This window comes from Mastacembelus armatus, chromosome 2, assembly GCF_900324485.2.
Source record: "Mastacembelus armatus chromosome 2, fMasArm1.2, whole genome shotgun sequence".
NCBI classification, from domain to species: Eukaryota; Metazoa; Chordata; class Actinopteri; order Synbranchiformes; family Mastacembelidae; genus Mastacembelus; species Mastacembelus armatus.
The window spans coordinates 6638785-6648617 of NC_046634.1; the positions used below are offsets into that span (position 1 = coordinate 6638785).

General features: G+C 40.4%; 1 protein-coding gene across 1 annotated transcript in view; it reads left to right on the forward strand.

Annotated features, from left to right (window-relative positions):
• The window catches only part of ptgfrnb (prostaglandin F2 receptor inhibitor b), a 47309-nt gene extending 43959 nt beyond the window's left edge, over positions 1-3350 (forward strand). The window contains exon 15 of the mRNA XM_026301845.2: positions 127-3350. Within this exon, the coding sequence (XP_026157630.1) occupies positions 127-239 (113 nt within the window). The 3' untranslated portion in view covers positions 240-3350. The remainder of the gene's footprint in view (positions 1-126) is intronic.
• Positions 3351-9833: the final 6483 nt, after the last annotated feature.

Sequence of the window (9833 nt, forward strand, 5' to 3'; positions counted from 1 at the left end):
GTCAGTAGTAATTCCAGCAAATGGAATAATTGCAGTAGGATTAAGGCTAGAAGTAGTATTAGTGCAGGTTCTATTATTACGTTGGTGATAACTCTGCTTCCCTTTAACTTTGCTTTGTGTCTGCAGGTGTGGGCCTGTTCTCTCTGGTTCTAGGTCTGGTTTGCGCTCAGTGCTGCTGCCGCAACACCGCACACACTCCGCGCTCACGCAACAAACTGATGGACCTGGAGATGGACTGACAAACACTTTCCCCTGCACCCGCACACTGCAGCGCTCACAGAAAACACCACACACACAACAGACACACACCCATAGATGATTTCTGGGACACCCAGTTGTTTCCAGGCGATGGACGTTGGGAGTAAAATGACAAATTGCTTTGGAAACCAAAGCCTGACCGACCAACCTCAGTGCTTTTTTAGAGGTGCTCAGGATCTCTCAGCTCTGCAGTGGAGGCGCAGGGGACTTGGGGAATAGCCTTTGAGACTTGTGTTTCTATGAAGAACTAATAAAATCTCTGCCACTTCCAGTGATTTTACACCTGATATATATACTCCCTGTTTAGACCACAGCACTATGGGAAACTCTGAAGAATCCAGTGTTTCATTTTTGATGAACAGAAGGCTTCTGAGATATCACTGCCACTTGGGAATTAAAGGATCACTAAACAGATCTGGTGCCTCTGTAACCACTAGGAATAACAAAAGAAGCACTCAGGCTGAACTACATGCTTTTTCTTTGGTTTTCTTCTGATGCCATGGCTCCCTGCAAATCTCTTCTGATGCTAATGGCACACCAGCTGAACCCTGTACCCTGCTGAACTTTCTTTGAGGAAGCGCAGTAAATTTGAGGGTCAGCTGGGGTCGGAGAGAACAAAGTGGCATTTTACTTGTTTTGATTTAACATTGTATCTGCATGGACTTGTTAACACCCAGACATATCTCTAAGTCACATGGTGAACATCTGCTAAAGCTATTCTGTGTTTGCAGAGTATGATGGTTTTAGGCACCCTGAGCCTTATTTCTGCCATGGAGTAAATGTCATGTTGGTTTTGGGCAGCAGGAGAAGTCCTAGAAAACAGAAGTGCTCCACATGCCACCTATGAGAGGTATTGCACTAGAACTGCCACCCCAGAGTATTCCTACAGTACCTTAACATAAGGACAACATATACCTTTATTCTCGATTCTAGTTTTTTGAAAATTAAGAGATTTTAAAACGAGAGATGTTTTTAAGCTTTACAAGGAGATATGCAGTTTGTGTGTGAGATATACTGTACCTGGTGCCAATATTTGAACTAACAGAGGTGTGCTTGGTTCATTTTTCCAGATCAACACTTGAACAGTCACTAAATGTGGTGACAGCAAGCACTCATCTTTTATACAGTAGATATTCTGAAATGTATCCAGCTGTTATTTTTGCCTGAGTCTTGTGTGTATTTCGTACAGCGTGTGAGTGCAGTGTTACAGTATGTGAGACAAAGCGTTGCATGTACTGTTTTATAATGACAGACTGATGTCATTCATGGTTTTTTCTCTACGGTTACATTTTGATGACATCGGAGTCTCCTACATGCAGATTTTTAAAGCTAGCTGTCACGCCACCGATCTCGGCTTTCATGTGTTCACACTGAGAGCAGCATCACTGTTGTAACGGTGTGTGGGTGGTGCAGGAAACTCAGTTACCCCATTGGTGTGCATCTACGAAGTTTTGAACAGAAAGATCATGCATGATTCTCAGCTTCAGTGTTGCTTTTTAAAGGAATACTTCAGTATTTTTGAAATATGCATATTTGCTTTTTTTTTTTTTCCCTGAGGATTTATCCAGATGGATTTGGTGGGAACTTGGGCGGTTAGCTTAGCTAAGACTGGGAACAAGGGGAAATGGTTAGTCTGGCTCTTTCCAAAGTGAAACAACTTTAAAGTTCACAAATGTAGGTGCATTTCATTTGCTTGATATATACAGAAACATAAAGATGATAATATGTGGTTGTTTTGTAAATCAGAACCACAAATTAACCTATAAGCTTTTTCTCTCTTTCTATAGAAGAGGAAGTAGAGGGGAGCTGCTTACCTTGTTTACTGGAAATGATTGTTAGCCTTGAACTCTGTACACTTCTGCTTGAAGCCACCAGTATGTGGATGGGAGTATAGAGATGCTTGTTCAATCACTGCTATTGTAGTATAAGGCATCATCATTTATGTTCTCATTCTCATCCATTTACATAACGAGACTGTTCATTGTGGTGTAGGTATACTAGCACATACTCCCTGTTTCCAGTCTTGGTGCTAAGCTAAAATAACCATCCCACAGACCTAATTCTGCCAGTCACATTTTTCTAAATATCTGAGTCTTCCTCTCACGTTGCTAACTAAAGAGGTATTCAAGTAAGGAAGTATCCAGTATTTCAACCTCAGCTCTGGATACAGCTGTTGTTCAGTTGTTCTGAGAGATGCTCTGTCTCAGATTATGCCTGACTTTTTATGAGGTAAAACTACAAATCCCATCTGTACAACAACAAAGTGAAATGTGCCATAAGCAGCAGGTAAAGATAGTCAGTGGTGCCCAGCTTGAAACAGCCGACATCTGTTAGGTTGTTGATAGCAGACAGATGAACCCGTGGTGGCTGATGCCTCACGTTGGCTGCTGTGTGAACGCTCTCTCACGGCTCCAGCAGCAACACACACCGAGTGAGGACGTTTCTGTCCAAACCCAGCAGGATCCAGTCAGACCTGTTAGCTTTGTAATGAGAAATGCCAGGCCAGCTGGGCTTTGTTGGATGTTTTTCAATGGTTGAAAAAGGTATTTTTAAGTAACTGTTAGATGTTTATGAGCAATATCTCATCCAGCAAAAGAAAAACTAAGAAATCAGATGTTTCTATTAGAAGAAGAATTCTAGATCTGTGCTGCTGTTCTCTAATCATTTTTAGATGCTCATCTCCATGTCTGGGCATAGTCCTCCTGGCATTTAGTGAAATTTGAGAATTATTGAATACAGTGTGGGTGGTTTGCTTTGACTGATGATGAAGTCACTTTAGAAACTTCCCATATGTCTCCATAAATCCCATCCACAGATGTGTGTGCCTCCCTGTGATCGTGCTGTCGCAGTATTCAAAATAGGTTTTACCACTATCATTAACACACATTTAGACACCCCCATACATATTCACAGTACAGGTTTATAAATAGGGCTCAGTGCTTAAAGCTCTTAACAGTACATACACTTGCAAAGTAGCATCAATACACACCACTAAACTTGTCAAGGCTTCCCCCAGTGACTTTTTATTTTCTCATTTTACTGCAAATGAGTATAACAATGTTTTTTTTAAATAAATCGATTTATAAGATGTATTCCCTCTGTAAATGATTTTATGACTTCTGATTTTATTGTGTTTTTTGGTGATGATGAGTTACATTTTTTGATATTACACCAACCGCTGCTGTCGGTACCTAACACAGACAGAAGATGAGTATTAATCCTATTATCTCACTCATAGAGAATAAGCCCATTTCCCACAATGTGTTTGTACTACATGTTGCTGGTGGGAGAGTGAATCTATTGTCTGAATAAACCAATGGTTGTTTAATTGTGGTGGCAGTCCTAGCTGCCACACATTTGCTCTCTTATCTTTTTAGATGTGGCTGCTGAATTTCTGATGTGGTTGTGATCAGAGTTCCTGCTCGCAGACTTGTGACAAATGTGGGCCAGCTTCGTTTTTTTCATCATCTCTGGGCAAACCATCAATCAGGTTTTTCTATGCTTCCAAACATCTGAAAAAACAACTTCAAAACTTCTAGCAGCATAAATGTTTTATAATTCAACATTAGACCGCAGTTATATCTCCTCCTCTTCCCTTCATGTCTTTCTTACTGTCTTCCCTCTCCCTGTTAGTCTTATGGGATTTATTTTCAGTGTTTATAGCCTTTCTTTCTATTTGTCACCAATCACTTCTTCACTCCATCTCACTGCTGTTGGCTCCATTTCTCCTCTATATTTCTGACCCCATCTCGTTCATTGCATCTCTCTCCACTTCCCCTGGTCACAGAGATCCCTCTTCCACTCTCACTCTTGATTAGAAATGCAGATGAGTTGAAACCTCGGTCGCTCTCCAGGGTCTTGATTTTTTACACCTCTGTTACAAGGCTCTCCATCCAGCTCTCTCTCTTTCTCCACCCCTCTTTATCTTTTCCTCATCTGCACATGAGATGAAGATGAGAGAAAGACCCAGTGTCAATTGGCTCCGGATCTATGTCTTTTCTAACTCATTCTCTCTCAGGGTCCATTTTGACCCAGTTTTCTCATCCCTGCGTGTGTGTGTGCGTGTGTGTGTGTGTGTGTGTTCATGCTTCTCATGGATCACTTGGTAATGTGGCTTTGTCACAACTTAAACCATTGTCTTCCTTAATTGACTCAGCTCTGTGGGCGTATGATTAAAAAAAAAAATTAAAAAAAAAAAAAAACAGCAGAGGATATTTTTTTATTTTGTTCTCGTTCTCACCACTTGCACACTCCTGCTGCTCTGGAGATGGCACATTTGGTGGTGTTACCCCTGGCTCCGACTTGAACGTGTCACAGCTTGAGGGATGCTCCACATAACAAAAATTTCAGACAGAAAAATTCAGCAGCACATGGAGGAAAGTAAAGCAGCCTTTTCTCCCCAGAGTCTACCAGAGGCGACACGTTTTCTCGTCTGCATTGTAATCAACGCTGATGTTTACTGCAGCTACAAACAGCCACCAGTTTGCTGTCTGTTAATGCTTGGAGTTCTTTTCCTTTTAAAATCATTCTTTTCACAGTAAAGATTACTGTTTTTCTCTCTGACTATATTTGGATTAGATATGGGAAGATCTGTTTAACTGACATTCAGTTAGATTTTACTCACCCCTGCACTGAAAAGTTGTTCCTGCTGTGTTGATGTTCAGAAAGTGACAGAAGTTATTTAAAAGAAATGCAAATAAGCTGCTGATTGCAAGGCAGAGTCATTTAAAGTGTTTTTAAATCAGATTTTTATTAATAAAGAGGTACAATAACAGAGGCTGATAAAAGAATTGTCAAATAGATCAAACTCCAAAAACAATAAATCCCACACGTTCCTTATATGCAACTTGATTGCATCTCTTATTCAACCCTTCAGCTCTCCCTGCAGTCCTGCTTGCTTGGGTGTGTTTACAGTAGAATAGTATTATGTGATGATGGATGTCTTCAAACCGCAGGAACACCCAAAGCGTGACTCTTCAGCCCTCAGTGATGAGAGCTGGATGCAGGCTGACGGAGCACAGAGGTCGGCCCAGAGCGAGGTCTCACTGACTCTGTAGATGTGGCCGAGTCTTTCATCGCCAGCAGCAGGAGGTTCACTTCAATTAACTTCCAACTCTGCAGCGTGGAGAAGGTGAAACAGACGCTTCCTCACACCAGCCCTCATTTCATCTGCCCCCTGCTGGGCTATCACTCCCTCCATTTCGGTTCACTTTGTTACCCACAGTTTACCCACAATGCTTTACAGTAGCTGCAAGTCATGTGGAGCTCCTGTGGAGTTTTAGGAATAATACAGTGAAGTATTTTTATGTTAAGACCTTTTAGTCCCTTAGCTTTGCCTTGGAGTGTGTATGTGCTGACTTCACAGCATCAACACTGTTGTAGGAAAAAATACAGCAGTCCTGTTCTAACCATGCTCTCCAGAGGATGAACCATTTCCACTTTGGAAACCCAGTCAGCTTTTCTCTACTGCTCTCTTTATACACAGCATGTTGAAGACTGGAGCTCTTTATTTATAGTTAATGATGATTGCTGTTGCTTTTTTTATTGTCACTATTAGACCAAACCGTTTGCTGCTTTAGTATTTGATAGAACTTCAGATTCACATCAAATTTTTAGGATTGGATTTTACTGTTTCATCAGTATTTGGTGCAACATTCCCACCAATGCAGGCCCATGTGTTGTTTTAATGCTGGGCTGTTTTCTGTCTGAATGCCCTCTAAGGCCCAAGAAACAAGAAAAATTGTCAGCACGTTGTTTTCTCCATCTGACACTTATGAGTTATGGGGTGTAATAACCACTGCCTCCTCTTGGGGCTGCTAAGTTTTAGTGTTTTTTTTTTTTGTTTAGTTTTTTTTGTTTTTTTCTCCCAGTGGATATGCTGCCTCGAGATTTTAATGTTAATGTGTGTGAGAGAACACACACATCGTCAACACCTTCCCTTCACCATGGAAACTGTCAACACATGGGGGGGATAGAGAGCGAGAGACTGTGTGTGTGTGTGTGTGTGTGTGTGTGTGTGTGTGTGTGTGTGTGTGTGTGTGTGTGTGTGTGTGTGTGTGTGAGAGAGAGAGAGAGAGAGAGAGAGAGCTGGGGTGGCTGTGTGTGTGGTGGTGATTTATTATTAGGTAGAAAATATTTGACCTTACTTCTTCATAAATCTCTCTCTTGTGCTTTAGCTCTCACTTACACACACACACACACACAGATACGGACTTCAGAGCAGTTAGATCATTTTCAGTCACTTTCATCTTCTGTCGACTTTCACTCGGTTGATTTATAAAACATTCAAACACACTGAGAGACAGGCAGCAGGAAGAGGAAAAGCGTTAGGCTGATATACAGGATCAGGATTGTACTATGTTATAATTTAAGTCTATTATCCATGCTAACATTTTATTTACTTTCAACTAATCAATACCATTTATTCACAGAAACCTTTTTTATATAGAAACTGATTTTGAATAAAACGATCACATTTTTAACAGTGAGACATTTTAGTTTATGCCTATCAGAGCCGAGTGTGTTTGGCTTTAAAAACGACTTGTGATAGCAGTCTAACCTTCACTGAGTAGCTTTGTTTATTTAACCTCCTCAGATGATCAGAAGGTCTTTAATAGAGCTCGTTCCTTTATTGACGTGTATTGTTTTTCATTTAGATGTGTTAGAGGCTGGGGCAGAAAGTATATTTCCCCAATTTATTCTAAAATATGAGCATGTGTTGAGCAGTCACAGAGCTGCAGTCACAGAGCTGCAGTGCACACTCAGCCTGATCCTCCAGCATGACTTGTCCTTGTATGGTGCTGTGTCTTCAGCATGGCACGGCTCCCTCTCTGCACCAGGCACACATCCACATGATGCATACACATCCAAATATACACAAATACCTTGTACTGTACGTATGACTCCACATTGTCCCTCACCCCTCTCTCTCTCTGTGGCACAATTCCAGCTAATATCTCTCTGAAAGATCAGGCTGCACCAACGGCTGCACCCTGATGCTGCAAATATTGTTCAACTCAGCTTCCACATAGTAAATAAGCCTTAGACTGTAATGTCAGCTTTACTGTGGGAGGAAGGCAGGAAACTATGTTAGGCTGCCAAAATCCAATGACCACTGGAAGGGTATTGTGACAAATATCATTTTTTACTGCTCATCAGTCAGAGATAACTCACAGCTTTCAGCTTGTTTCTAACTACTGACTGCAGATCACCAGTGATGTTAGTTAATATATAAGTAAAGTCATGTTATGATCACAGCTCTGAAAATAGGTACAAACTAGTGATGATGGGTGCTCTAGACACACACTCACTAATCACTAAAAATATGTATTGACATCATTGCTGTAATTCCGTGGCTGCAGGGATCTAAGCTAATGCTGCATGAGGGAATATTAAAGCTGAAGGGATGAGGGGAGTCAGAGCGACCCTGACATGTCTGTGTTTGAAGTAGTTGAGGCGCTGCTGCTGCAGACTTTGGTTGCCCCCAATCAGCTATGTCACCTTTAGACGCACATGTAGTGATGATACATTTGAAGTCATGTGTTTAAGCAAACTAACAATTATAACGTCTGTAAGAAACACAGAATCTCAATGGTTAAGTTACTTTACTTGAATTGTTTTAAAATATGTTTAAAAATATTTGTTTAAATATAAAAACTTTAATAACTAGACCATGAGGCCTCAGAGGAGTTAATAGTCTTTAACTATTTACATCTACACTAACAGGATTTTACTATGACTCAAAAACAGAAAATAAAAGCAGAATAAAGCAGCTCAGTGTGCAAACTGTAACCATTTCAGCTTTTTCCCCATAAAACTCGACTCGACCTTGTAATCCTCTGCCCAGACATAGCCTCGGTCATTTTAAAAGGCTCTTAGCTCATCAAACAGCATGTCTTGGCCTGGATTTACACAGAACACCTGATTAGATTTTTATGGGAAATTCTCTGCTGTATTGGATCTAATACAGCTGTGCAAACAGATTGACCTGCTGCTATGATGTGAGAGAGAAATGAACCAGTGGTGCAAAAACATACAATTTTCAGACACAGCCAACACAATGCTCAGAGTAAAGTGAAAGCTAGTGTTAAGTAATACTGTAGCACATGTTAATGTCACTAAAGGCTGTGAAAATTTCACACTTCTGCACTGAATCTAGACTATGCTTTTTCTTTTTTTGAATACTGTCTTGCTGCTTTTGACACATTTTCCAAATGAAGACTGAGCAAAACTTGTAAATGACAGTGTGACCTCAGGTGTTAATTCTGCATCTGAATGGTAAAACATAGTCTCTGTGGCCTAAAGGCTCTCACACTCCTGCCCTGCTAACAGTACCTGCAAACACGTTTGCAGTTGAAAATGCCACAGACGTCTGTTCAGTACAGAACATCATGTGTTTTATTCATTAAAATCAAGTATTCATCCAGTATAATAAATTTCCATTACAGTGTTCCCTAAATTCATTGATACACAACCCAGCACCATCTTTCGGAAGAAAATCATTTTCTGTTGTAAAGTCAACATCCAAAGCCCAAAAATAGAAGGTTTGCATGCAGCTTCCCTTTCTTTAGTATAAAATGCTAAACATTAGCACAGAGGTACAATACACAGACATCTCAGGCCTGCCTTCTATGGTGTGTCTGACTGTTACATAGTTCAATGATTTCACCAAAGTGACCTTGCTTCTATCCCTGTTTTTGGCTAATTATGAGCATGTGTTATTGTTCCATCAGTCACAGTGGTGGAGGATGGAATTTCTTTTGTGGTGCACAAAAAAAATACATTTCAAATGTTGACAGCAACTTGTCTTTGAAGAAATAGTCCAAAAAAAGTTTGTATTTGTCCAGATATATATCGAATATTAAAAACACAGTGCTTACAAATGAAATTACTGCATTTTTACAGTGTGGAGTTTTTTTTTTTTTTTGTAATTTGGGTAATGCACATCCTCATTCAACACATCAAGGCACTGTCAATATTAAATTCAGCCATAGGAAAGTATTAACTTAAATACATGACAACAATAATAGTCCTCACTAAATGTTTTTCTGGGCTGCTTGGCTACTTCCTTCATGCGCTCCAGTTTACACCTCACAGAACAGTGTATATGTATTATCATACACATCGAGTGTCAGGCCGCATCGTTATCTGACCACTCATTATACTGGCTATTGTGATGCTCTGTGGATGCTCCTGTTCAGCCTGAGGCCGACTTACATAAACCTCTTTTCCACCAAGAGACTGAGTGTTGGACCCCGTCCTGCTATTTCACGTAATGAAGAAAGCAGGCCCTGGCCAATCCCGGTGGGTATTAGGACTCTTTCTGTTTTTAAAATGTAATGCTGAGCTAATTTTAAGTACCCTTATATACAGAAGTATTCTCATATTGTAAGAGTTTCAGTTTCTGTTTGTGGTGTTTCCACAGATTACTGCTGAGGTCAGCGGCGCCATTGCTGAAACTGCAGGTCAGTGTGGTTGGTTCAACGGTTAGCTCAGTATTTGCTGTATCTGTATGTGCAATAGTATTTAAACAATCAGTTAAAAATGAAAAGCAATGAATAAGTATTTTTGATTTA